The 24797-nt window shown below is 42.2% G+C and overlaps 1 protein-coding gene across 9 annotated transcripts in view; it reads right to left on the reverse strand.

Annotated features, from left to right (window-relative positions):
* Positions 1 to 24797, reverse strand: part of si:ch211-285f17.1 (sickle tail protein) — a 500571-nt gene that overhangs the window by 235744 nt on the left and 240030 nt on the right. For all 9 annotated transcript variants that reach the window (XM_052017058.1, XM_052017057.1, XM_052017071.1 and 6 more), the window contains exon 2: positions 10376 to 10659. In XM_052017058.1, coding sequence (XP_051873018.1) covers positions 10376 to 10659 — 284 coding nt within the window. The remainder of the gene's footprint in view (positions 1 to 10375; positions 10660 to 24797) is intronic.

The raw sequence follows: 24797 nt of genomic DNA on the forward strand, positions 1-24797 counted from the left end.
AGAGGGTACAGAGGGATATAGATAGGATACAGAGTTGGGCTGAGAAGTGGCAGATGCAGTTCAACCCAGATAAGTGTGAAGTGGTTCATTTTGGTAGGTCAAATATGATGGCAGAATATAGTCTTAATGGTAGGACTCTTGGCAGTGTGGAGGATCAGAAGGATCTTGGGGTCCGAGTCCATAGGACACTTAAAGCGGTTGCACAGGTTGACTCTCTGGTTAAGGCGGCATATGGTGTATTGTCCTTCATCAATCGGGCAATTGAATTTAGGAGCCGTGAGGTATTGTTGCAGCTATATAGGTCCCTGGTCAGACCCCACTTGGAGTATTGTGCTCAGTTCTGGTCACCTCACTACAGGAAAGATGTGGAAGCCATAGAGAGGGTGCAGAGGAGATTTACAAGGATGCTGCCTGGAATGTGGAGCATGCCTTATGAAAGCAGGTTGAGGGAACTCAGCCTTTTCTCCTTGGAGAGACGGAGGATGAGGGGGGACCTGATTGAGGTGTATAAGATGATGAGAGGTATTGATAGGGTAGATAGTCAGAGGCTTTTCCCCAGGGCTGAATTGGTGGCCACAAGAGGACATAGGTTTAAGGTGCTGGGGAGTAGATATAGAGGAGATGTCAGGGGTAAGTTTCTTAACTCAGAGAGTGGTGAGTGCGTGGAATGGGCTGCCAGAAACGGTGGCGGAGGCTGATACGATAGGGTCTTTCAAGAGACTGTTAGATAGGTATATGGAGCTGAGTAAAATAGAGGGTTATGAGTAAGCCTAGTAATTTCTAGGGTAGGGACATGTTCGGCACAGCTTTGTGGGCCGAAGGGCCTGAATTGTGCTGTCATTGTTCTATGTTCTATGAGTGCTGGGGAGTCCCCAAGATGTACTGGACCTCTCTGATCAGCTGGGAGTTGGCATTCCAATGGAAGCCATCCCTTCCCCACTCCAAGGCCAGGTTACCAGCAAGCTTGGACAAGCTCACAAATCACTGGAAGATTCAACCCAGTGAACCGATATCCACATGTAGCAGGGCTTGAAGAACATTTAGGCTTGGGCTAATTAGTCTTGGATAACATTTAGGCTTGAGCTAATCACACCACTCAGCTAATAGAAACCTACTAGTTCCAACTTCCCTTGACGTTTGACTTGATTGCCATTACCAGCTCCCCAACCGTTGACATTCTGAGGACCACTCATGGCAAGAAAATTAACTGGGTCAGCCCCTTAAAAAAGCTGAGGGGATTAGAACACCCCTGAGGTTAAATATCTTGTGAAGAGTGACTCATCTGCTGGCATGCCAAAACCTTTCTACCATGATTGAAATTTCCTGGCATATAGAAAGGAAAATCAGCTCACCGTTGCCACACTGGCTTGATTTGGTGAAAGTCCGGCAGACTGAATACTCAAAAAAACATGTGGGAAACCCTGCAATATCTTCAAGGGAAAGCAGCTGGATTACTGACAGCCAATCCATCATCCTGAATATTTACTCCCTCTATGACCAGCACACCACAGCTGCAGCATTTACCATCTAGAAAATACACTACACTAAGGCTTCTTCAACCACGTCTCCTAAACCTGAATAGGACAAGGGCAAAATACAACAAGGAAATTTAAACCTCTGCCATCAAATTCCGCTCCAAGTTACACACCTTCTTAACCGGGAAATGGCAGCATTCCTCTGTCTTGCTGAGGTCTAAATCCTGGAACTACCTACCTATTCTGGGAGTACCATCAAGCACATGGAGTGCAGTAGCTCACCATTTCAACTAGGACAGTCAGGAACAGTCAATATATTCCAGGTAATAAATGGCACAAACATACCATACAGCTATACATATTCTACACAACTCCTTAATTAAACAATTCAAGTCATCTACTGGACCTGACCGTGCTAGGTTTTGCTAACATATCTGATCAGAGCTGCCAATATTCAGCCACATGTGCTGTGAAATGTGAAAGTTGGGACCTATTAATGGATTTGGACTGCTAAAACTGGCACTAAAAGCAGGCTTTAATTATCCTTGCCTTTGATGAGATCCTTTCTGCCATGGGACCTAGGCTTGCATGGTTGAGTTGTACTCTCTTCAAAGCTGCACCACCTGACCCTTGTGGTTTAAACGAAGCAGGAATGTCCATCAGATATGCAATTGTTTTACCGTCTGATTTTTCACAGCATGTAGATTCTTCAACACACTGTTCTATCGAGTGACAGCCTGGAACACAGCCTCTGCTTCCCCCTGCAGACTGTGATCTGGATTAAGACATCACTGAGGGGTGCCAAATATTTTAGCCACCCCACAGAGAGAAATGGAAAACTGCACTTTAAATCTGACCCTTGGCTACACCAGAGGTGGTTTTATATTGGCCTGTTTAATTAGATTACACGAGTTTGATGTTTGGGAGCCAGCTCCAGCATTAATGCTGTAATCTAGTTACTCACTGTAGCTTCTGAGATTGTTAATAATAGTTTTAAAGGTTCCCTAATGCCTGGAAACAGATCACAGACTGTTTAGTCCTTTTCATCTATGAAGAATGCTTAGCACATGGAAGCCTCGCACCAAAGGAGCAGGATGTGAAATGTGTCAGGACTGGGCCCATCATTACCTGTGCCACGCCAGCCCCCCACCCCCTTATCTGAGACGCTTGCAGAGGGTCTCTTGCTGGGCTTCTTTGCTCTCAACCCCAGTAGCAAAGTCTGGATGGTAGACAATTCCAAGCCAGCACAGTGAGGTGGACTAGAGACACAAGAGACTGCAGATGCTGGAATCTCCCTGGCCCTACAATCAGCTCTGGAGCATCTGGACAGTAAAGACACCTACGTTAGACTTTTGTTTATCGACTACAGCTCTGCCTTCAATACGATAATCCCAAGCAAGCTTGTCACCAAACTCCGAGACCTGGGACTCAACACCTCCCTCTATAACTGGATCCTTGACTTTCTAACAAACAGACCACAATCAGTGAGGATAGGCAGCAATACCTCCGGCACGATTATTCTCAACACTGGTGCCCCACAAGGCTGCATCCTCAGCCCTCGACTCTACTCCTTATATACTCATGACAGTGTGGCCAGATTCTGCTCTAACTCCACCTACAAGTTTGCAGATGATACCACCGTTGTAGGCCGTATCTCAACCAGCAATGAAGCGGAGTACAGGAAGGAGATAGGAAGTTTAGTGGAATGGTGTCATGACAACAACCTTTCCCTCAATGTCAACAAAACAAAAGAGCTGCTCATTGACTTCAGGAAAGGGGGCGGTGTACATGCACCTGTCTACCTCAATGGTGCTGAGATGGAGAGGGTTGAAAGGTTCAAGTTCCTGGGAGTTAACATCACCAACAGCCTGTCCTGGTCAAATCACATAGATGCCATGGCCAAGAAAGCTCACCAGTGCCTCTACTTCCTCAGGAGGCTAAAGAAATTTGGTTTGTCCCCTTTGACTCTCACCAGCTTTTACCAAGGCACCATAGAAAGCATCCTATCGGGATGTATCACGGCTTGGTATGGCAACTGCTCTGCCCAGGACCGCAAGAAACTGCAGAGAGTTGTGGACACAGCCCAGCACATCACAAACACCAGCCTCCCCTCCTTGGACTCTATCTTTACCTCTTGTTGTCTTGGCGAAGCAGCCAGCATAATCAAAGACCCCACCCACCTAGGACATTCTCTCTGCTCTCCTCTTCCATCGGGTAGAAGATACAGGAGCCTGAGGGCACGTACCACCAGACTTAAGGACAGCTTCTACCCCACTGTGATAAGACTATTGAACAGTTCCCTTATACGATGAGATGGACTATGACTTCATGATCTACCTTGTTGTGACCTTTCACCTTATTGCACTGCACTTTATCTGTAGCTGTGACACTTTACTCTGTACTGTTATTGTTTTTACCTGTACTACATCAATGCACTCTGTACTAACTCAATGTAACTGCACTGTGTAATGAATTGACCTGTACGATCGGTATGCAAGATGTTTTTCACTGTACCTTGGTACAAGTGACAATAATAAACCAATACCAACCTGGAGCAAAAAAATCAAACTGCTGGAAGAACTTGAGCAGCAACTATGGACACAAAGGGATGGTCGAAGAACAGCACCTCATATTCTGCTTGGGTAGTCTGCAACCCAATGGTACGAACACTGACTTTTCCAACTTTAAGTAACCCACACCTGATGTCCCTTTCCCTGTCCTACTGGGTCCACCTAGATTCTCTATCCCTTTGTTTACCTTCTCTATTCCCCCACCCATCCTCCCCCCACCCCATTACCTCGGTTTGTTACCTTACCCCCACCTGGTTCCATCTGCCCATCACTCACACACCTGCCTGCCTAGGTTTCTTCTCCCTTAGCCTACTTTTCCTATCCCCTCCCCATCTTGTTCCATCTGTCCATCATCTCTCCCTTATCTGGTTCCACATATCACCTTCCAGCCTCTGTCTCTACTTTCCCCCTCCCCTATCCCCAACTGGCTCCAGCTGTCCAATTTTCTTCTCCTATATTATTTCTGCCTATCACCCATTCTCTGCCTCCCAGCTCCACCTGCCCATCATCTCCCAGCTCAACAGTTTCTACCTATCACCTACCTGCCTCTGTCTTACCTTTCCCTTTCTCCTCTTTATAACGGCCACCTTCCATCTATAATCTCAGTCCTGATGCAGGGTCTCAACATTAACCACCCCTTTGCCTCACAGATGCTGCTTGACTCGCTGAGTTCCTCCAGCAGTTAGTTCTTTGACCTGGATTAGACCTAGAAATAAGTCCTCCCACAGTTCAAATCTTCGAGGAACTCCAGCTCTTTTCACACAATACACAAAATTTGGGTTAGAATTTCACAGATGCACATAACTGCTTTTGTTTTGATCAATTAGCAGAGACACAAAAGCCTGCTCCCAACATGCTAAAATATGTTTCTCAGGCAAAAAAACTGAAAATTGCTTCTCTTCAGATTTCACACCCTGCTAATTAATTAATTAATTGGCTGGGAGTTAGTTAGTTAATTAATCCGCAGCTGCTATTTGTGCCTTTTGGCTTTTGAAGTTTGTTTACTCAGCGGCTTAACAAGGATCAGATATCCAGTGGGTGGGGGAGAAATCCTGTCAAAGTCTAGAGTTTCTGAGGTGAAGCAAAGAAAATGGGAAAAGGTTAGAGTTAGTCAAATACCTTGTGAAACAAAATGCAGAAACCAAGAACTGCTGGTCATACACCTGTTAGTAATAAACATGCTCGTGAAATGTTGGCTTTGGTTGTTGGAAGCCATTCCGTTGGCCTGAATTTTGCTGTAATAATAATGTTCACGTTATCAGCATTCACCATAATTACAGGGTTAGTCTGAATGCATAACTACACTTGCATAATTATACTTGGAAATCCCCAATTTGATGCAGTGATATGCTGCTTATCCACAGGTGATGCTGCTATAGTACTCACTAATGAAATGAGCTTACTTATACATAAAGATTGGATTTACATCATAAAACGGCTTAAAACAAAACTAGGGACGGTGCATTCAGGTGTATTTATTTAAGGTATGCTAAGTATTAATTATTCAGAATAACTTCTCAGATGCTTAAAATGATTTCATAAGCGTAGAACATTATTCTCTCAGAAAAAGAGATCGAGATACAAGTAACTTTGTTGAAACTTCTGTTTCTCATATCTCTTTTCCTTAACTACATTTGTATTCTTCAACCTTCATTTTCTGTGCATCATGAAACAGCTCTTTTTGGTTTGGACTCCATGTGGCTCAGTAAGGTTTCTTCAAACCCATTGTTTCCCATCTTGCTCTCACACACCTCAGATCATCTGTGGAGGTCACCATGCTGGAGAAGGTACCTGGCTAGAGGATGTTGCCACTGGGAGAATCGGAGCACACAACAAAACTCACATGGCCATGGGGAAAATGTGCATACTTTACACCGCGGATTGCACCCAAAGTCAAGGTCGAACCAGGGTTGCTGGAGCTGTGAGCCGCTTCCTCTGCACCACACACTGTGGAGAAATCCTCAGATCTTGGTTTTCGTGGTAGGTTGACCAGAATACATTCTTGTGCAGAGAGTGGGACAGCTTCTACTCCACTGTGATAAGACTATTGAATGGCTCCCTTATACAATGAGATGGACTATGACCTCACGTCACTTGTGACCTTGCACCTTATTGCACTGCACTTTCACTGTAGCTGTGACACTTTACTCTGTACTGTTATTGTTCTTACCTGTACTACATCAATGCACTCTGTACTAACCCAATGTAACTGCACTGTGTAATGAATTGACCTGTACGATCGGTTTGTAAGATAAGCTTTTCACTGTACCTCTGTACAAGTGACAATAATAAACCAATATCAATACATACCAGGTCATTTCTACCTTTTGCAGATACTGGAGCTAAGGCAACCAATTTTTCTCTGCAGAAATATTCAGTGGGGGGAAAATAACTGAAGCTATTTGTACTCAAACGACCCAAACTATAGAAATCATTCCATTTTATATTCACATCAAATTAAACTTAATTTGGATTTAAACACATTTGAAAACTTAGGAATGGAAAACAGGGGAATAGATAGCATTTCTAAAGGGCAAGAATATGCATCCTTTATGCTGTAAAATTTCATAAATATAGAAGAATCATTGACTGATTAAGATTCATAGGAAGGGAGGAAACAATTCAAGCCTACATATTTGAACCAGCTGGATACCCAGGAATTCAAAACAAATCCAGTTCCCCATTCTCCACCCATAGCTTTATCCTTCCCCCACTTCAAGCATTTATCTAATTATTCCTACAGTTTCTGCCACAAATTACAAAACCTTCTCCAGGTCAAAGTAGGGACAGATTTGTCTACCCTACAACAGTACAGTCATGAACTGCCAACAGTTTCAAAGTAGAATGAACAGCCTGTTCCAAAAAGAAATTTTGTTAACAAGGATGTAATTACTGGAGAGACGTTAACACTTATTACACCTTCTTCTCTCTTCTGAATATCTTGGATACAGTTTGCCCTCTAAACTACAAACTTCGTTGCATCCTTTTCTCCCTATCAGATGGCAAAGGAATATGCGTAGAGGAGTAAGCTGTTTGCCCCACAGGACATTCCACCATGGCTGGGACCAAATATCTACTCTTCCCTATATTTCTTAATACCACAGGAATACAACACGGAAACAAGCCCTTCGGCCCAACTCGTTCATGCCGACCAAGGCGTTTTCTTGAGCTGTCTTACTTGCTGTCTTCCTGAACTAGTTCCGTTAGCTTAACAAAAAATGTTCAACCTCAGATTTTCAATTAACCATGGATCTAGCATCAATTAGTGTTTGCAGACATTGCAGACAACACATTCAAATTCTTCCATCCTTTTAAGGCTAGAAGTGTTTCTTGATTACATTCTTGAAAAGACAGGCATTAGTCTATTTCATTCTAGTCCTGGGCTCTTCAAAGAGCAGAAGTACTTTCTCACTATCTATCCCATTGATTTTCCTTAGTAACTTGATAGCTTCAGTTGAAACACCAGTTAACATTTTTATGTTCAAGTTGACAACTCAAGTTTATATAATCACTTCCTGGAGTCCAGGTATCATTCTGTAAATGCAGATGTCACTGGAAAAGCCTGTGGAGCCTGACCAGATGTATCCTAGGCTGTTACGGGAAGAGAGGAGATTGCTGGACCCTTGAGAGAGATTTTTGTATCTTTGCTAGCCACAGATGAGGTACCAGAAGACTGGAAGATAGCTAATGTTGTGTCTTTATTTAAGAAGGGTAGAAGGGCTAAGCCAGGAAACAGTAGGCCGATAAGGCTTTCATCAGTGGTGGGAGTTATTGGATAGAATTCTGATGGATAGGTTTTAATTGCATTAAGAAAAGGCAAGGACTGATTAGAGGTTGTCAGCATGGCTTTGTGCATGGGAAATTATGTCTCATGAATTTGGTTGAGTTTTGTTCTTGAAGAGGTGACAAAGAGAATTGACGAGGGCAGGGTGGTAAATGTTGTGTAGATGGACTTTAGCAAGGCCTTTGATAAAGTCCTGCATGATAGGCTGGTCCAGACGGTTAGAACACATGGGATCCATGCTGAGCTAACAGTTGGACACAAAATTCACTTGGTGGTAGGAGGCAGAGGGTGGTAGTGGAGGGCTGTTTTTCAGGCCTGTAGTTAGTGCTATGCTGCAGGGATCAGTGCTGGGTCCTCTGTTATTTGTGATATATATTAATAATTTGGATGAGAATGCAGGTGGCATGATTAGTAAGTCTACTGATGACACCAAACTTGGTGGTATAGTGGACAGTGAAGAAGGTTGTCCAAGATTACAATTGGGAAAGTGTCAAGGGAATGCCAGGTGGAATCTAACATGGATAAGCGCAAAATTATGCATTTTAGGAAGTTTAACTAAGACAGGAAATACACTGTGAATGTAAACTTTTCACACAAATAGCAGTTGGTATCTGGAATGAGCTGCCAGAGGAAGTGGTAAAGGCAGGAACAGTGACAACATTCAAGAGACATCTTGAGAGGTGCAAGGCCTAGAGGGATATGGAATTAATGCAGGCAAGCGGGATGAGTATAGATAGGCGTGATGGTCAGCGTAGACGTGATGGGCCATGGGGCCTGTTTCTATGCTGTACCACTCTATGACTCCATGACTGTGCAACCCTCACTACCCTTGAGAAAGTGTTAGCAAGCCATCTTCTTGAACTGCTGCTATCCTTCTGATGAATGCTGCTTCAGGATTTAGGCCTAGAGAAAAATAAAGTAAGGTGATATATTTCTAGGTCAGGAGGGTGTGTAACTTGGAGCAGGACTACCGTGGGTGGTGTTGCAATGCACTCGTTGCTCTTGTTCTTCCTGGTGGGGGGGGGGGGGGGGGGGGGGGGGGGTGGTGCATTTGTGAGGTGCTGTCTAAGCAGCCAAGGCAAACAACTTGTAATTGGCACACACTGCAGCAGAGTGTGGTAGTGGTGGAGGGAATGAATGTTTTGGATGGTGTACGGAGTGCCAAACAGATGGGCCTCTTTGTCCCAGATGGTGTTGAGCTTCTTTAGTATTTTTGGATATGCTCTAATCCAGGCAAGTCAAGCGTATCTATCATGCTCATAACATGTACTTTGTGGAAAGGCTGCAGGGCATCAGGAGGTGAGTTGCCCACAGGAGGATACTCGGCCTCTGATATTCTCTTGTAGCCACAGTAATTATGTGGCTGGTCCACCTGGGCTTCTGGTTAATGGCAACTCAAGGATATTGAAAATTAGGTGCTTGGTGATCATAATGCTATTGAACATCAGGGTGCAGGGTGAACTGTAGCAGGACATCTTCACATGACTGGTTCCCTTGTTGCTGGAGGCAGAGCAAGGAAGAACTAGTCCCTATCCTTCCAGGAAGCAACTAGAAAGTCAATCAGAAGTGACGTGAGCTATATGCGGAAATTTTCAGTGATGATTCAGTTGTCTCAATACAAGTAGCTCTGCAATCTGCTGGTGAGGGGAAACCAAAATATTGTATGGAGCGGAGGAGGCTGAGGAATGACGTGATAGAGGAATGTAAGATTATGAGGGGGTAGGATAGGGTAGGTAGTAAAAATCTTTTTCCCATGGTGCGGGCATCTAAAACAAGAGAGCATAGGTTTAAGGTGAGAGATAGGTGGTTTGGAGGGGAGCTGAGGGGAATTTTCTTCCCCCACACACACAGGGTAGTTGGAGTCTGGAATGCTCTGATGAAGGGTCTTCGACCTGAAACATTAACTGGTTTCTCTTTCTACACATGCTACTAGACTGGCTGAGTTCTTCCAGCCTTTGAATGCACGACCTAAAGAGGTGGTGGAGGCAGATACTCTCACAATATTTGGAATCATACAGCAGAGAAGTGGGCCCTTCGGCCCCACTGTGCCCATACCAAACCTTTTGCCCATCTACACTCATCCCATTTGCCCAATCAAGGTTAATATTCCTCTATGCCTTGCCAATTTAAACATCTGTCTAAATGTCTCTTAAATGTAGTGACTGCATCTGAATTCACCATCTCCTCCGGCAGTGAGTTCTGGATATCACCACTCTCTGTGCAAAAATTCCCGTCACATGCCATCATGTCGTGTGATTTGGCACACAGCTTTAGGTTGGACTGGCCACTGTGTAGTGGGTCATCTGATTCAGATAGATTGAACACCTATATTGGGTATTGGACTGCAACTATGGGGCTTTCTGGTGAAAAAATAATCTTGGCGAGCATTTGACCGGCATTCACCACCAATATGACACAAAAGCCGTGACTGTTGAGATAAGGCTGTAGAAGGAAAGCAGCATCATACACCAGCAGGCAATGCCTTCAGGAAGGGGGCTGAAGAAAGAATTCAATAATTGACAAGATTTGGGTCAATGTCCTCATACCTGTTCTTTGAGTCGTTCCTGCTGCCCCATAATGGCAGTTGCATGATGGGGGTACTTCTGCTTCAGATGTTCCAGGAAAGCTTCTCTTTTCCTGTCCATTTCTGACGGCTGCATTCCCAATATTTCTTTTGAACTGCGAGCTCCACCTACAGTGTGCCTTCGTGGAATGTTCCGAGCAAGTTTAGTATTTGAAGCGCGGTTATTTCCATTCGCGAGGGTTTCCTTTGGTTTAATACGCTCAGCATCATCTGATGAGGTTACACGCAAGTTTGATTTCCCATGATCTAAAAAAGTAAACAGAATACAAAGGTAAAATAATATCCAAGGTTTTCTGTCTAACCCAGCCCTCATGTTCTTACTATTTTTTTCCTTTGCATTTGGGCAAGATACATTACATATTCACAAGATTCTGATCTATTTTCCATCAAAACATGCTCAGCCCCTTTATGTGCAACTGAAAGAATGTACACCTGCCCTAGACCTCCTCCTTTCCCTCTATTCCCAGTGCTTCAACACAAGTTCACAGGTGAAGCAGTGATTTCCTTAAGTTTCTTCCAATTTGACAATATTAGGTATTTGTTGCTCATAATGTAGTCTCCTCCATTCAAGGAGGCCAAATGCAAATTTGGTAATCATCCTGCCAAACGCATCCCAATCTGCAAGCAACATCCTGAACTTCCAGCCAACCAAACATTTTAAATTCTCTGCCCCACTTCCACCATGGACTCTCTGACCTCCACTTCACATACTTAAAGAAAACTGGCGAAAATCCTGTTTGCAGATAGGCATTTTACAGTCTTCCAGACTCATCATGTCATGCAACAATTTCAGTTGTTAACCCCTGGTCCTATTTTTACTCGGAAAGAAAATGCTGGTAATGATTTAGTTCTTCATGAAGCCATTTCTGCCTTCTGCCCTAATACAAAGCTTCCCTATCTTCCTTTTTTGTCACTATGTCTTGAAATTTTGTCACTTTTGCTTGAAATTATTAATCTGCAACTTTTTCCTTTCCTGGTGAAAGGTCATAGACCTAAAAATGTTCTCTCTCCCAAGACCCTGCCTGACACACAAGGTGGGAAATAGATGTTATGTTGCTCTTGTGAAGAACACTCTTCTAATGTTGGAATGAGAGTCATTATTCTGGCAGCATGCAAGCAATTTGACCTAACCTGGGTCTGCTGCTTGCAATAGGAGGATAAAGTAGATATATTCCCACTAGAAATATCTATTACAACCCACATCATCTGTGTCTCAACTTTAGTACTTGCCCTCTAAGTCAGGAATTATGGGTTCAAATTCCACTTCAAAGTTTCAACAGATATTTTAGACTGGCACATCAGGACAGTACTGAGAAAGAGCCCTCCACCATTTGAGATCTTGCCTCTCAGCTGAGATATGAACCAGAAACATGCTCCACATGTTAAGGTACAGTAAATTCTTGTGGCACTATTTTAAATGACTGATCTATGAGCCAATAAAAGAAAATTGATAAAACCATACAAAAAAAACAGAAGTAGGCTATTCAGCCCTTCAAGCCTGTTCCGCCATTCAATAAGGTCACAGTTGATCCAACTTTCCTCGAATCCACATTCCTATCCTTTTCACATAATCCTGAAATCCTTTACTGATTAAAAATATCAATCTCAGCTTTGAACATGTTCAAGGATTCAGCCTCCACAGTTCCAAATTCCAATGGGTACAGACCCAACCTGCTAAACCTTTCCTCAAAAAATCTCATTGTTCATTTCATTTGCTGACTTGGAAGAAAATTCTCGCTGCCACGTTTCTCTGTACAATAACTGATTTAACTCAATTTATTCCATGCAAAGTATTTTAAGTCAAGTGAATGTGATAAAGCATTAGGAAACTACATGCTCTTTCTAACATCAAGAAATTGGTAAACTTTATTTGCCAGGACGATTGAGACCATTTGTTGTATAACCTACCAGTCCATGTCAGCACACCATAGCTGTTAGTTTTGGAAATGTGTTGAATTACAAAAAATAATATATATTAAAAGCAAAAAACAACATGTCTCCATTAATTTATATTATATGTTGAAACATATAATTAAAATAATGCCTGTTCAAAACCAAACTTTGCTTTTAAAGTGAACTTATGTAAAACAAAATTTAAAAATACAAAAGACTAGTCTGTCAAACACTAGTCATGAGTAGAGAGATCCATGATATACTAGACAGATATTAAAAATAAACTCAAAACACTCATTATCTATCACTAAACTACAAGTAAAACACAATTAAATTTGAAGCATCTTCTGAAAGCTAAAATTTGACAGCCCTGTAATAATTATTATGAACTGAATTTTCAATTTAATATTTGCTCTGCATATGACACGAGGCATGTGTTGTTAACATGGAATTCTGCACTCTGCCTCATTTGCATCTCTCACACACACACACACACACAGTAAATTTCACAATAGGTTACAAAGTTGCATTTATTCCAGGAACTTGACTACTACCAACAACACTCATTAGAGATCTACAGTTCATTCTTGTCATCAGTATTCAGGGAAACACAGGAACATAAAACGCAGAAGCAGGAGTAGGCCATTAGGACCCTCATGCTTGCTCTATGGTTCAATATGATCATTCATGGGCGATCTTTTACAATAACACCACTTCCCTGCACTAACCCTATAAGCCTTGATTCCCTTACTATTTTAATATCAAGCCCTCTTTCAATCAGATCTCATTCTTTTAAACTAAACATAGATCTAACTTGCTTATCTCTCCTAACAAAACAACCTCACCATCTAGCCAATCAGTCTGGCGAAACTTTACTGCACTCCTTCTGTTGCAACTATATGCTTCCTGGATAGGCTCTGATATTTTTGATTCCCTCATTCAAATCGGAGATGTGGATTGTGAAGAGTTCTGTTAGATTGTTCTCTGCAGCACTCTACAAGTCACAGCCTCCCAATCTGAAAATGACCCATTTATTCTTTCTTTCTGTTGTTAACCAAACCTGGATCCATGCTAATGAACTACGCCAAATACCATGCACAATAATTTTGTTTACCAATCTCTTGCGTAGCACCTAATACAGTCCAAATCAACTGGTTCATCCACATCTATTCTGCTAATTACAACCACAAAAAAATTCCCACTGATTTGCTTAAAAAAAAATTTCCCTTTTGTAAATTCATGTTGATTCTACCCATTTCTATTATTATTTTCTAAATGTCCTTTCACTACTACCTTAAAAATGGATTCCAACATTTTCTCTACTGACATTGGGTGAACTGGTTTATTCTGCCCTGTTTTCTCTCTCGCTTTCTTAAATTATACACTTTTGGGATAAATAGGCAAAAAAAATCACAAACTTCCTTCCTCTCTCAACATCACACTTGTCTAACCCGAATCTACTTCAGTTTCCAGTTGAAACTGCTCATTGTAATTCAGAATAGAGACATCCTGCCCCGCTTATAAATGAAAACGTCGTATCTGTAAAACAGAGACATCAGGTAAACCATTCTGAGAAATTGCTTGTCCAGCAGGTGCTGCAATGGATACTTGTTCTGACCTACATGCTTGAACGTACAACTCTGCAATGTAATTTGACGATTCAATAGACACATCAAAAAATAGTCACATCTTCTGAGTGGCAATCCCCTCTTGCCAGACTATGATTCTGCGTGTGTCAATTTGAGAGATCCAGGCACAAGGGCAAGGACCATAATGCAAAGCAGATTCACATTTGATAAAACCAAATGACAGGATAGATCAGAAAGTAATAATAAAAGGACAAGTTCGGGTTTTAAAATCTTATAGGTTATTATAATGCAAACAAGAACTGAGGAATACTCAATAATAAATCTTGATTTCAACTCAGTGAGAAAATAAGGGATAGAAAAGAATGCATAGGAAGGCATGTTAAAGATCATAAGAGAAGTTTGAAGAAGTCCTTACCTTGAATTAGCTAGATAATAACATTTTAATTTTTTTCGTATTAACTAAAGATAAGAAAAAAAATTAAAATGCGGTTTGCAGGAGAAGTTTGTCATATCAGTTTCATTCTGTGACTGAGGGGTTTGAAGGAACCTTTAAAAGAGTTGGTCTTTTAGAACACAGAACAATACAGGAGAGGAATATGCACTTTGGCCCTCCATGTCTGCCCCAACCACGATGCCAATCTAAACTAACCACATCAGCCAACACACAGTCCAAATCCCTCTGCTCCCTGCCTGTTCATGTGCCTGTCTAAATGCCTCTTAACTGCTGCTGTCATATCTGCTTCTACCAATTCCACTGACAGCACGTTCCATGTACTTACCACTCTCTGTGTAAAAAAAACTGTAAATCTTCTTAAAACTTTCCCCTTCTCACCTTAAACCTCTGCCCTCTACTATTTGATATTTCCAGCCTGTGACAAAGACCATCTACCCTATCTATGCCTCTTATAAGAAGAAAAATGCGACAATGCCGGAGGAACTCAGCAGGCCAGGCAGCATCCATGGAGAAAAGCAGTCCTGAAGAAGGGTCCTGGCCCGAAACATTGACCGCCTGCTTTTCTCCACGGTTGCTGACTGGCCTGCTGAGTTCCTCCAGCATCACAGTGTTTTTCATCTAGATTCCAGCATCTGCAGTTCTTTGTTTCTCCATGCCTCTTATAATTTTATCTACTTCTATCAGGTCAATCCTCAACCTCCAATGCTCCAGAGAAAATAATCCAAGTTTGTCCAGCCTCTCCAGCAATTCAGGCACCATTCTGATAAGAGATGAAATAAGAGGGAATCCTTACAAATAAGGAGGGGTGATCACTTTGATCGGATTGTACTATAGGCCCTCCCAATAGCCAATGGGAATTAGAGAAGCAAATATGTAGGGAGATCGCAGTTATGTGCATGAATAATAGGGTTGTAATAATAGCTGATTTTAACTTCCTTAATAATGACTGGGATCACCATAGTGCTAAAGAATTTGATGGGGCAGAATTTGCTTAGTATGCCCAGGAAAGTATTCTCAAGCAATAAGATAGATAAGTCTTTCTTTATTATTCTTTATTAGTCACATGTACATCGAAGCGCACAGTGAAATGCATCTTTTGTGTAGAATATTCTGGGGGCAGCCCACAAGTGTCGCCACACTTCCAGCGCCAACATAGCATGCCCACAACTTCCTAACCCGTATGTCTTTGGAATGTGGGAGGAAACCGGAGCACCCAGAGGAAACCCATGCAGTCACAGGGAGAATGTACAAACTCCTTACAGACAGCGGCCGGAATTGAACCCGGGTCGCTGGTGCTGTAATAGCATTACGCTAACTGCTACACTACCGTGGCTGCCCTCTAGAGAGGGAGCAACACATGCCCTCCTCCTGGGAAATGAGGCTGGGCAAAATTGGTGATATAGTGGACAGTGACAAAAGTTATCTAAGGTTATGACAGGATCTAGATTAACTTGGAAAGTGGGCAAAGGAATGGCAGGTGGAATTTAACTCCGACAAGTGTAAAGTGATGCATTTTGGGAAGTTAAGCCAGTGCAGGGCATGTATGCAAGGCCTTGGGAAGTGTCTCAGAACAGAGAGACCTAGGGGTACAAGTACCTAGTTACCTAGTACAGTAGTTGGGACGTCATGTTACAGCTTTGCAAGACATCGGTGAGACCGCACCTGGAATATTGTGTGTTGTTCTGATCACCATACTTATGAGAAGGATATCTTTAAGCTGGAAAGGGTGCAGAAAAGATTCACAAAGAGGTTGCCAGGACTGGAGGGCTTGAGTTATAAGACAAACCTGGATAGGCTGGGACTGTTTTCCCTGGAGTGAAGGAGGCAGAGAGGTGACCTTATAGAGGTTTATAAAATCATGAGAGCCATAGATAAGCGGATAGTTACAGTCTTTTTCCCAAGGAGTCTAAAACTAGAGGGCATAGTTTCAAGGTGAGAGGGATAAGATTTAAAGGGGACCCAAGGGGCAAGTTTATCACACAGAGGGTGGTGGGTGTTGGAACGAGCTGCCGGAGCAAGTGGTAGAGGTGGGTGTATAACGTTTAAAAGACATTTGGGACAGGTACATGGATAAGAAAGGTTCAGAGGGATATGGGCCAAATGCGGGCAAATGGGACTAGCTCAGGTCGGTACCTTGGTCAGCATGGACGAGTTTGGCCAAAGGACCTGTTTCCATGCTGTATAATTCTATGACTCTATCCTGGTGAGCCTCTTCTGCACCCTCTCCTAAGCCTCCACATCCTTCCTACAGTGTGGCAACCAGAACCGCACACAATACTCCAAATGCGGATTAACTAAGATTCTATGTGCTTGCAACATGGCTTCCCAACTTTTACATTCAATGCCCCAACTGATGAAGGCAAGCATGCCATATGCCTTCTTTACCAATGCATCCTCATGTGCTGCTGCTTTGAGGGAGCTATGGACTTGCACATCAATGTTCCTAAGGGTCCTGCCATTTTCTCCATACCTTCCTCTTGCATTTGACCTCCCAAGGTACATCACCTCACACTTGTCTGGATTAAACTCCATCTGCCATTTATCCACCCAAATTTATAGAATGTTGACAGTTGGTCAGATTTCCAGCACAAAGGATGATGTAGCTTCATGAGAAGAGTTTAACAACAGCAGAGTGCTGAAGTCAAAGGACTGGCAGAAGCCCAGGAAAAAAAAGGCTAAGAGGTACTAATTCCTGGTTTCCTCAGCATTAGCTGCCAGAAACATATGTGTTTAACAAACTGAAAGAACAAGATTTCACTTCCCTTTATTAGGATATGGAGTAGAACAAGACAACGATTCAGTTAAGTACATCAAAATTACTGACTCTTGCGGGCATTTAATGCGAAGTAAAACTGATGAATATAAAATGAAATAATCATAAGAGAATGAATAATATTGGAAGATGAATGGAGGAGGTCAAAATGATTAGAAGGATCAGAACTGGAGGAAGGACAGTGCCCTTGGGTAATGGGCCAGAAAATAAATCATCAATTGCAGCAGAACAATTTGAGAGATACTCACATAGACATGAACATAGGTTTGGTGAGGGAACTTATGATAATAACTTGTTAAGAAATGAATAATGCTGTGAAAGGCTTTGGAGATATTAAAGACAATGACTGATGATTTACTGGGGGCAAACTTGCAGAGACTCAACAGGCAATGAGAACAGAAATAGAGGAACCATGCTGGAAACGTATTGGCAATAATGTAAGAGTCCACACTTTCAAAGCAATGGATAATTTAAATCTCCAAATCATTGCAAAGAACTGATGAAAAGCCAAGAGGGCAGAGTTTATACAATAAGAGGGCTCCTTTTCAGGGTACAGTAAATGTCAACTAATTTTCAAGAAGAGGAGAAAGCATGCTGTGAATAAGGGAGATTACAACAGGTATAAAATAGGGAGTAAGTGGAGAGACACACAACTCATTGGCAGAGAAATGGCTGAATGCACTGGTCTCCTTTTTGAGAGGCATTAAATTTAAAACAAAAACCAGAAACATTGGAAGCAGTTTTTGAACACCTCAAAGATGGCGACGTTAAAATGACATTTCCACTTGCATATTCATGCCATTATTCAAAGCGAGGCTGGCAGATACCTCTGATTTGCTCTGTGGTCTATCTGCAACAACGTATCCAAGAAGTTCTAACAGATACATCGGGGTGTGTCAGAACAGTGCAGATGTGGCGCATCCGTAACCATTTTAGTCATTGGACTGGCACCATAAAGCTTCGTTGTGATGAAGGTCTCAAAACAGGTGTTGAGAAAGAGGTACATTTTCTGAGTGCCATGAAGGGCCCAGAAATGATCATTACTGTCTTTCATTATGAAAATACTTCTTGGTCAGAAGCACCCACCTATTCATGAGGGGCTAGATTTCCAAAAACAACCCACAGGTTCATCAATCAGGGGGCCTGAATTGACAGTTTGACCAATGTACCAATCATCTTTGGAATGCCTTGAATAGTAATTGAGGAGAATCACAAGAAAATATTCGATCAGGAGTAGACTGAACTATGCTGGTCACAACTCCTCACCTAAGCCATTTATTCATACCCAGCTGTTTTCTTTTACTACCTCAATATACTTATGTACGGCATGATCTGCCGCCTGGATGGCACGCAAACAAGAGTTTTTCACCGTACCTCGGTACACGTTAGTAAACCAACACAATACAGTATTTCTCGATCTAGCAAATATTGGTCCACCTCCACTTCAAATACTTCTAATATCCCAGCTTCCACCACCCGCTGGAGCAGAGAATTCCAGAGATTCATTGCTCCCTGTGAGAAGAATTTTCTACGTACCTCAGTTTTAAATGACCGGCCCCTTATCTTGTAGCTATGACCCTTGTTCAAATCTCTCCCACAAATGAAACTATCCCAACATCTACCCTGTCAAGCAATCTCAGGATCTTTTATCTTCAAATAAGATCACTCCTCATTCTCCCAAACTCCAAGGAATACAGGCCCAAACTATTTAGTCTCCCTTAGTAAAACAACCCTCTCATCCCAGGAATTTGCCTGGAGAATCTCCTACTATAAAAGGTAGGGGTACCAAAACTATATGCAGTATTCCAGGTGAGGCCTCACCAACATCCTGTACAATTGCAACAAAACCTCCCTACTATTAAAGTCCAACTCGCTTGCAATGAATGCCAAAATGCCACTTGCCTTTTTGATGTGTTGGACCTGCCTGCTAGCTTTTTATTATTCATGCACTTGAACACCTAGATCCTGCTGAACTTTACTCAACTTGTAGTCTCTCTCCATTTAATTAATATTCTGCCATTTGAGTTCTCTTCCCAAAATGCATGACTGCACATGTCCCCACATGAAATGTCATTTGCCAGTTTTTTTGCCCACTCACTCAATCTGTCACTATCCCACTGCAGAATCACAGTATTCTTATCACAACACGCTTTTCCACCTTTTTTTTAATCATTGGGAAATTTGGAACCCCGACATACTGTTCCTTCCTCTAGGTTATTAATGTAAATAGTGAACAATTGTGGGCAGAGAACTGATCCCCGAGGTATTCCACTAGTTACCTCCTTCCAGTCTGAAAAGGACGCCATTTATTCCAACTCTGTTTTCAGTGGGACAGCCAGTTTTCAATCCATTCTGACACACTTCCTCTGATACCATGGGCTTCTAATTCGTGCACCAGTCTCCTATGAAAATGTTTTGGAAATCTAAATACACTACATCTATAGCTTCCTCTCTATCATCTCTCCCTGTTACATCCTCAAAGAATTTGAGCAAATTTATCAAGAGCAGCTGGAGAAAAAACAGGGTGAAGACTGGAAGAAAGAAAAATAGTAAATAAAACTAAGCACAAGAGTATGAATGTGGGGTATTTTTATGTAAATGAGTCATATGATGCCAGTATGTTTTATGATAAAAAACGTGAGTGTCATTTATTTGTCGGCAATAAAGTGTACACCCATCTTCTGAAGCTCCTATGTTTTCCGGAAATAATTGTAAATAGTACTCACCACCCCTCCAAGACTGGCCCATGAACCACTGTCAAGTTAAAACAACTGATAGGTATTGGCTTCAGCAGCAAAAGAACAGTGGTTTGAAAAAGCTCTTCAAAGCACCTGAGCATTGCTGATTGATGGCACTGACCACAGGAGTTGAAGACTTCACAGTCCATGACTCTATGACACCTTGTACGAGCTGAAGACTTCACAGTCAGTGAAAGTAATTGACCTCAGGTGTCAAAGATTTCCTGGGTATACAGTGAGTAGGTAAGTCTGAGTTGACAGCCGCAAGTGAAGGAAGACAAGAGAGTGGCAGTCTGAAACATGGTACTCAGGAGAATTAAACAGACAGGGTGAGGGAGTTGAGGATAGAGAAGGCCTGAAAGTAGCAGCATTATTATTTAGGCAGAAAATGGGATAAAACTGCACTTCAAGGGCTAACAGGGTAAATAGAGAATCTAGGTATATATGTATATATATATATATATATATATCTGAGCATGGGATTCCTTCATATCATACAAGAATGGAAATGCACTTTGCAACTAACAAAATTGTCAGTGAGGAGGATGTTGAAAATTCACAGGCATCTAATGTTAGAGATCAATAGTACCATTGACAGAGATTAGCTCTGAAACTAAACGCATACTTACTGATCTGGAGCTCCACTGAAAGGCAGAAGGTATTCACAGAAACAGCATAGAAATTGGAGGATTATTTCAATCCACACCATTTTGAGATAGCAAAGAGTTGCCGATTCATCATGAAGAATCAACAGATTCCAACAGTAGAGATTTGGACCTGTTTTTCATCACACTGATGGTGGATATGGCAGGAAGCAGCAAAATTTCAAGATAAAAGTACAAAAGAGTATCAATAGAGCAATAGAGTATTTTATCATTAGAAGAGCTATCTACTGTATTACATGTTCACCTATGCTTTGAAGCTTCCTGTGTCTCCTAGAGATTGGATTACTATAGATAGTACTTTACAGCACATAGACCCCTTCCAGATAAACTACAGTGATAACAATATCCAGATACAAAGAGAGGTGAGAAGAAAACAATGGTCTAGAAACCATCCCAGGTCACTAGATTACTGTCGATTAATTTACACTGCAACCAAACTATGACCAAATTCCAATTTGTTACGATTTAGATATTCAAACAACTTTCAAGCACAACAGGTTTTTTTGCATGTATTTGAGTACATGAGTAAAAGTGTCTTACTGCAATTATATGGGTCCTAATGAGACCAATTATAGTTTTGGTCTCCTCACCTAATAAAGGATGTACTTGTTACAGAGGGAGTGCAGTAGTGATCCACCACAGTGATGCCTGCAGCAGCAGACCTGACGAATGAGGAGGGATCGAATGGCCTAGGCCTCTGTTCTCGAGAGGGAACAGAGGCTGAAATAAGGAGAAATTTCTTGACTCAAAGCATGACGAACCTCTGGAATTCTCTACACTGGAGGACCGTGGAAGCTATTTGTTGATTGCATTCAAACCTGAGGTGGATTCATTTCTGGATATTGAAGGAATCTAGCGATAGACAGGAAAATAGTGTTGAGGAAGAAGATCAGGCATGGATCTATTTGACCGGCAGAGCTAGTTTCAGGGGCTGAATGTCTTTCTCCTATTTCTTATGTTATTATTTTCTTGTTTTGCCAAGTACTTAACGGATCAAATTATGTTGAGTGATAGACAGGGGTTCCAAAGACAAAGATCAGCAATCAGCTCTGATTCAGTACACCTCAACTGTGGGTGCATGTTGAAAGATTCTGTTGGAGGTCAGATATCATCAGTATATCTGATTATTCACTCAGCCACTGGAGTCTCCATTGGAACCAGTGACAGAGCAGTGATAGGCTAAAGAGGTCTGGACGCATTTCACATCCAGCCCTCAGTTTCAATCAGGAGTGCTGATAACACAGATTGCAATCCCAGTCAACTGAATGGGGTTGTCAAGCTTCGGAGTCAAGAGAGTTACAGCATGGAAACAGGCCTTTCAGCCCATTGAGTCCCCGCTGACCATCCACTGCTCATTAACACTCATCCTACACTATCAACTCCCACCCCAACCCCACCCCTGCTCAAGATCTTGCCACTCACAGACACACTGTGGGCAATTTACAGTGGCCAATTAACCTACCAACACGCATGTCTTTGGGATATGGAAGGAAACCACATCATCAGAGGAAATCCATGCAGTCACAGGGAGAACCTGCAAACAGACAGCACCCAAGGTCAGGATTGAACCCAGATCTCTGGCACTGAGAGAGAGTAGCTCTACCAGCTGCACCGTTGTACCTGTAGAGAGAGTTGTGGAAAAACCACAGCAGCAGGGCAACATTTGGTAGGTTTGAAGGCAAGAAAGATGGTATGATAAGTAAGACTGAAAGGAAGGACAGCAAGGAACAATCTCATAAACACGGTGGGACTAATGGGCTGAAAATGTGTTTATTTCAGTGCTAGGAGTATTATGGGCAAGGAGGATGAACTTAGAGCCCGGATCAGTACATGGAATTACGATGTTGTTGCCATTACAAAGATCTGGTTGCATGAGGGACAGGACTGGCAGCTCAACCATCCTAGGTTTCGTTGTTTTAGACGTGATGGGGGTGGGTAGGGTTAAAAGAGGTGAAGGGGTTGTACTACTGATAAGGGACAACGTCACAGCAGTACTGAGAGAGGAGAAACTGGAGGGCTCATCCACAGAGGTAATTTTGGTGGCGCTCAGAAATAGGAAAGGTGCAATTACGCTGATGGAATGATACTACAGGCCCCCTAATAGCCACCGAGAGGCGAAGGAACAGATACTGTATGTAGACAGATTATGGAAAGGTGCAGAAACAACAGGGTTGTCATAGTGGGGGACTTCAACTTCCCCAGGATTGATTGGAACTTCATTAACACAATAAGCTTAGCTGGCACAGGATTTCTTCAGTGTATCCAAGAGGGTTCTTGAAAAAGTGTGTGGAGAGTCCAATTAGAGGAGAGAACATACAGGACGTAGTTTTGGGAAATGAGCCAGGCCAGGTGACAGACCTGATAGTGGGTGAACATTTTGGGAACAGTGAGTACAACTCATTATGTTTTAAGATAATTATGTGTAAAGATAAAATCGGATCTTGCGGGAAGGTACTAAATTGGAGGGGGGCAAATTATTATAGGATAAAACAGGAGCTAAGGGGCTTTGATTGGGAGCAGCTGCTGGAATGTAAAGAAAGCAGGAAAGTGCTCAAGCAGGTGATTAGGAGGGCCAAAAGGGCCCATGAAATGTCCCTGGCGAGCAGGATCAAGGATAATCCCAAGGCATTTTGTACTTATATTAAGAAAAAGAGGATAACTAAGGAGAGGGTAGGCCCACTCAAGGATAAAGGAGAGAATTTGTGCTTGGAGTCAGAGCAGGTGGCTGAGATACTAAATGGGTACTTTGTGTTGTTATTTACCAAGGAGAAGAAATTGGAGGATAGTGAAAACAGAGTGGGGCATGCTAATGTGCTGGGATATTTTGAGGTTAAGGAGGAGGTAGCACTGGGTCTTCTGAAAAGCATTAAGGTGGATGTCCTCAGACATATATCCCAGGTTTAAGGTGAGAGGAAGGATCTGAGGGGTAAGACTTTTTTTTACACAGGGAGTGGTGACATCTGGAATGCACTGCCAGAGGTGATGGAATCACAGACAATCACTACATTTAATAGGCATTTAGACAGACACTTGTATAGACAAGGTATAGAAAGACACAGTCCTTATGCAGGCAAATGAGATTAGTGTAGATAGGCAAAAAGGTTGGCATGGACATGATGGGCCAAAGTGCCAATTTCTGTGCTGACAACTGTATGACTTTATTCTGAGACTGATCACTTCTGCCTATAAAGGCAAAATGTTGATTACATTAATTTGTTCATTGGCTGCTGGTTAAATACAAGGTGCAAGGTAATTGTGCATCCAATCTAAGTCAATAATTTAGAGCAAACAGATGAATTCTGCTCACCACTTCCCACAAAATCGTGGAACAGGTTCGTAACTAAAGTACATTTTTGTAAGGATATGCAACGTCATTGAATTGCCTTGAGGAGATAGGAAGCTAGTGCATGATTACGGGGTTTACATGCTATAATGTGCAAATTCAGAAATCATTGCACTAGAGTTTTGTTCAATTCGTCGTGAGGCATGCAAGGGAGAAATAAGGATTTTCGCAGTAATGAGCTGCTATGATATACAGGTTGAATACCTTATGCAATCTACAAAACAGCAGGTCTTCTACAATTGAAAATCAAAAACTGCAGGTGCTGGAAATCTGGAACGCAATCCTATTAGAGATAATCCCTTTGTCCTATCCACCTCTCTCTGTAACCTAAAATTAACTTGTTTACTCTCTATCCCAGTTCTGATGCAGAGACTTTGACCTGAAATGATAACTTTGTGCTCTTTCTCTCAAGGTCTTTCCACTGGTGGAATTGGAATGGATTTCAAAGGCAGACTACAGCACACCAAATCAATTCTATAGTGGGTTTGGGGCTCCTCAGTTGAAGTGACTTCCTAGAAACTTGTTCCTGCCTTAGAGGTACTGCAATAAAGAGTCACTGGACACATTTCTGGGATGAGGAGAAAGCCTTATTGGAAGAAGTTGAATGTTTTCGGCCCATGTTCCCTTGAGTTTAAAAGAGGTGAGTTTCCCCTTGCTGTGGAGTTTAGAACTAGGAATCAGACTCAGACTCTTTTTTATATTTCCTGTAAAAGTTAAACATAATATTAAAAACACCTGAATGATGGCATTTTGTAACTGCTTGATGCAGTCCATGGGAGCTTGCACAGGGGAATTTATATCTTTTGAAATTTCCAGTCTGTGAAACAGCAGCACCATGGAATCCCCAACGATATTCAGTGCTGGGATAAAGACATTTTAAAAAGCCTTTGATAATGGATTGCAAGAACTGAATGGATTGTTCTGGCACC

The sequence above is a fragment of the Pristis pectinata genome, chromosome 5, assembly GCF_009764475.1.
Source record: "Pristis pectinata isolate sPriPec2 chromosome 5, sPriPec2.1.pri, whole genome shotgun sequence".
Classification (NCBI taxonomy): domain Eukaryota; kingdom Metazoa; phylum Chordata; class Chondrichthyes; order Rhinopristiformes; family Pristidae; genus Pristis; species Pristis pectinata.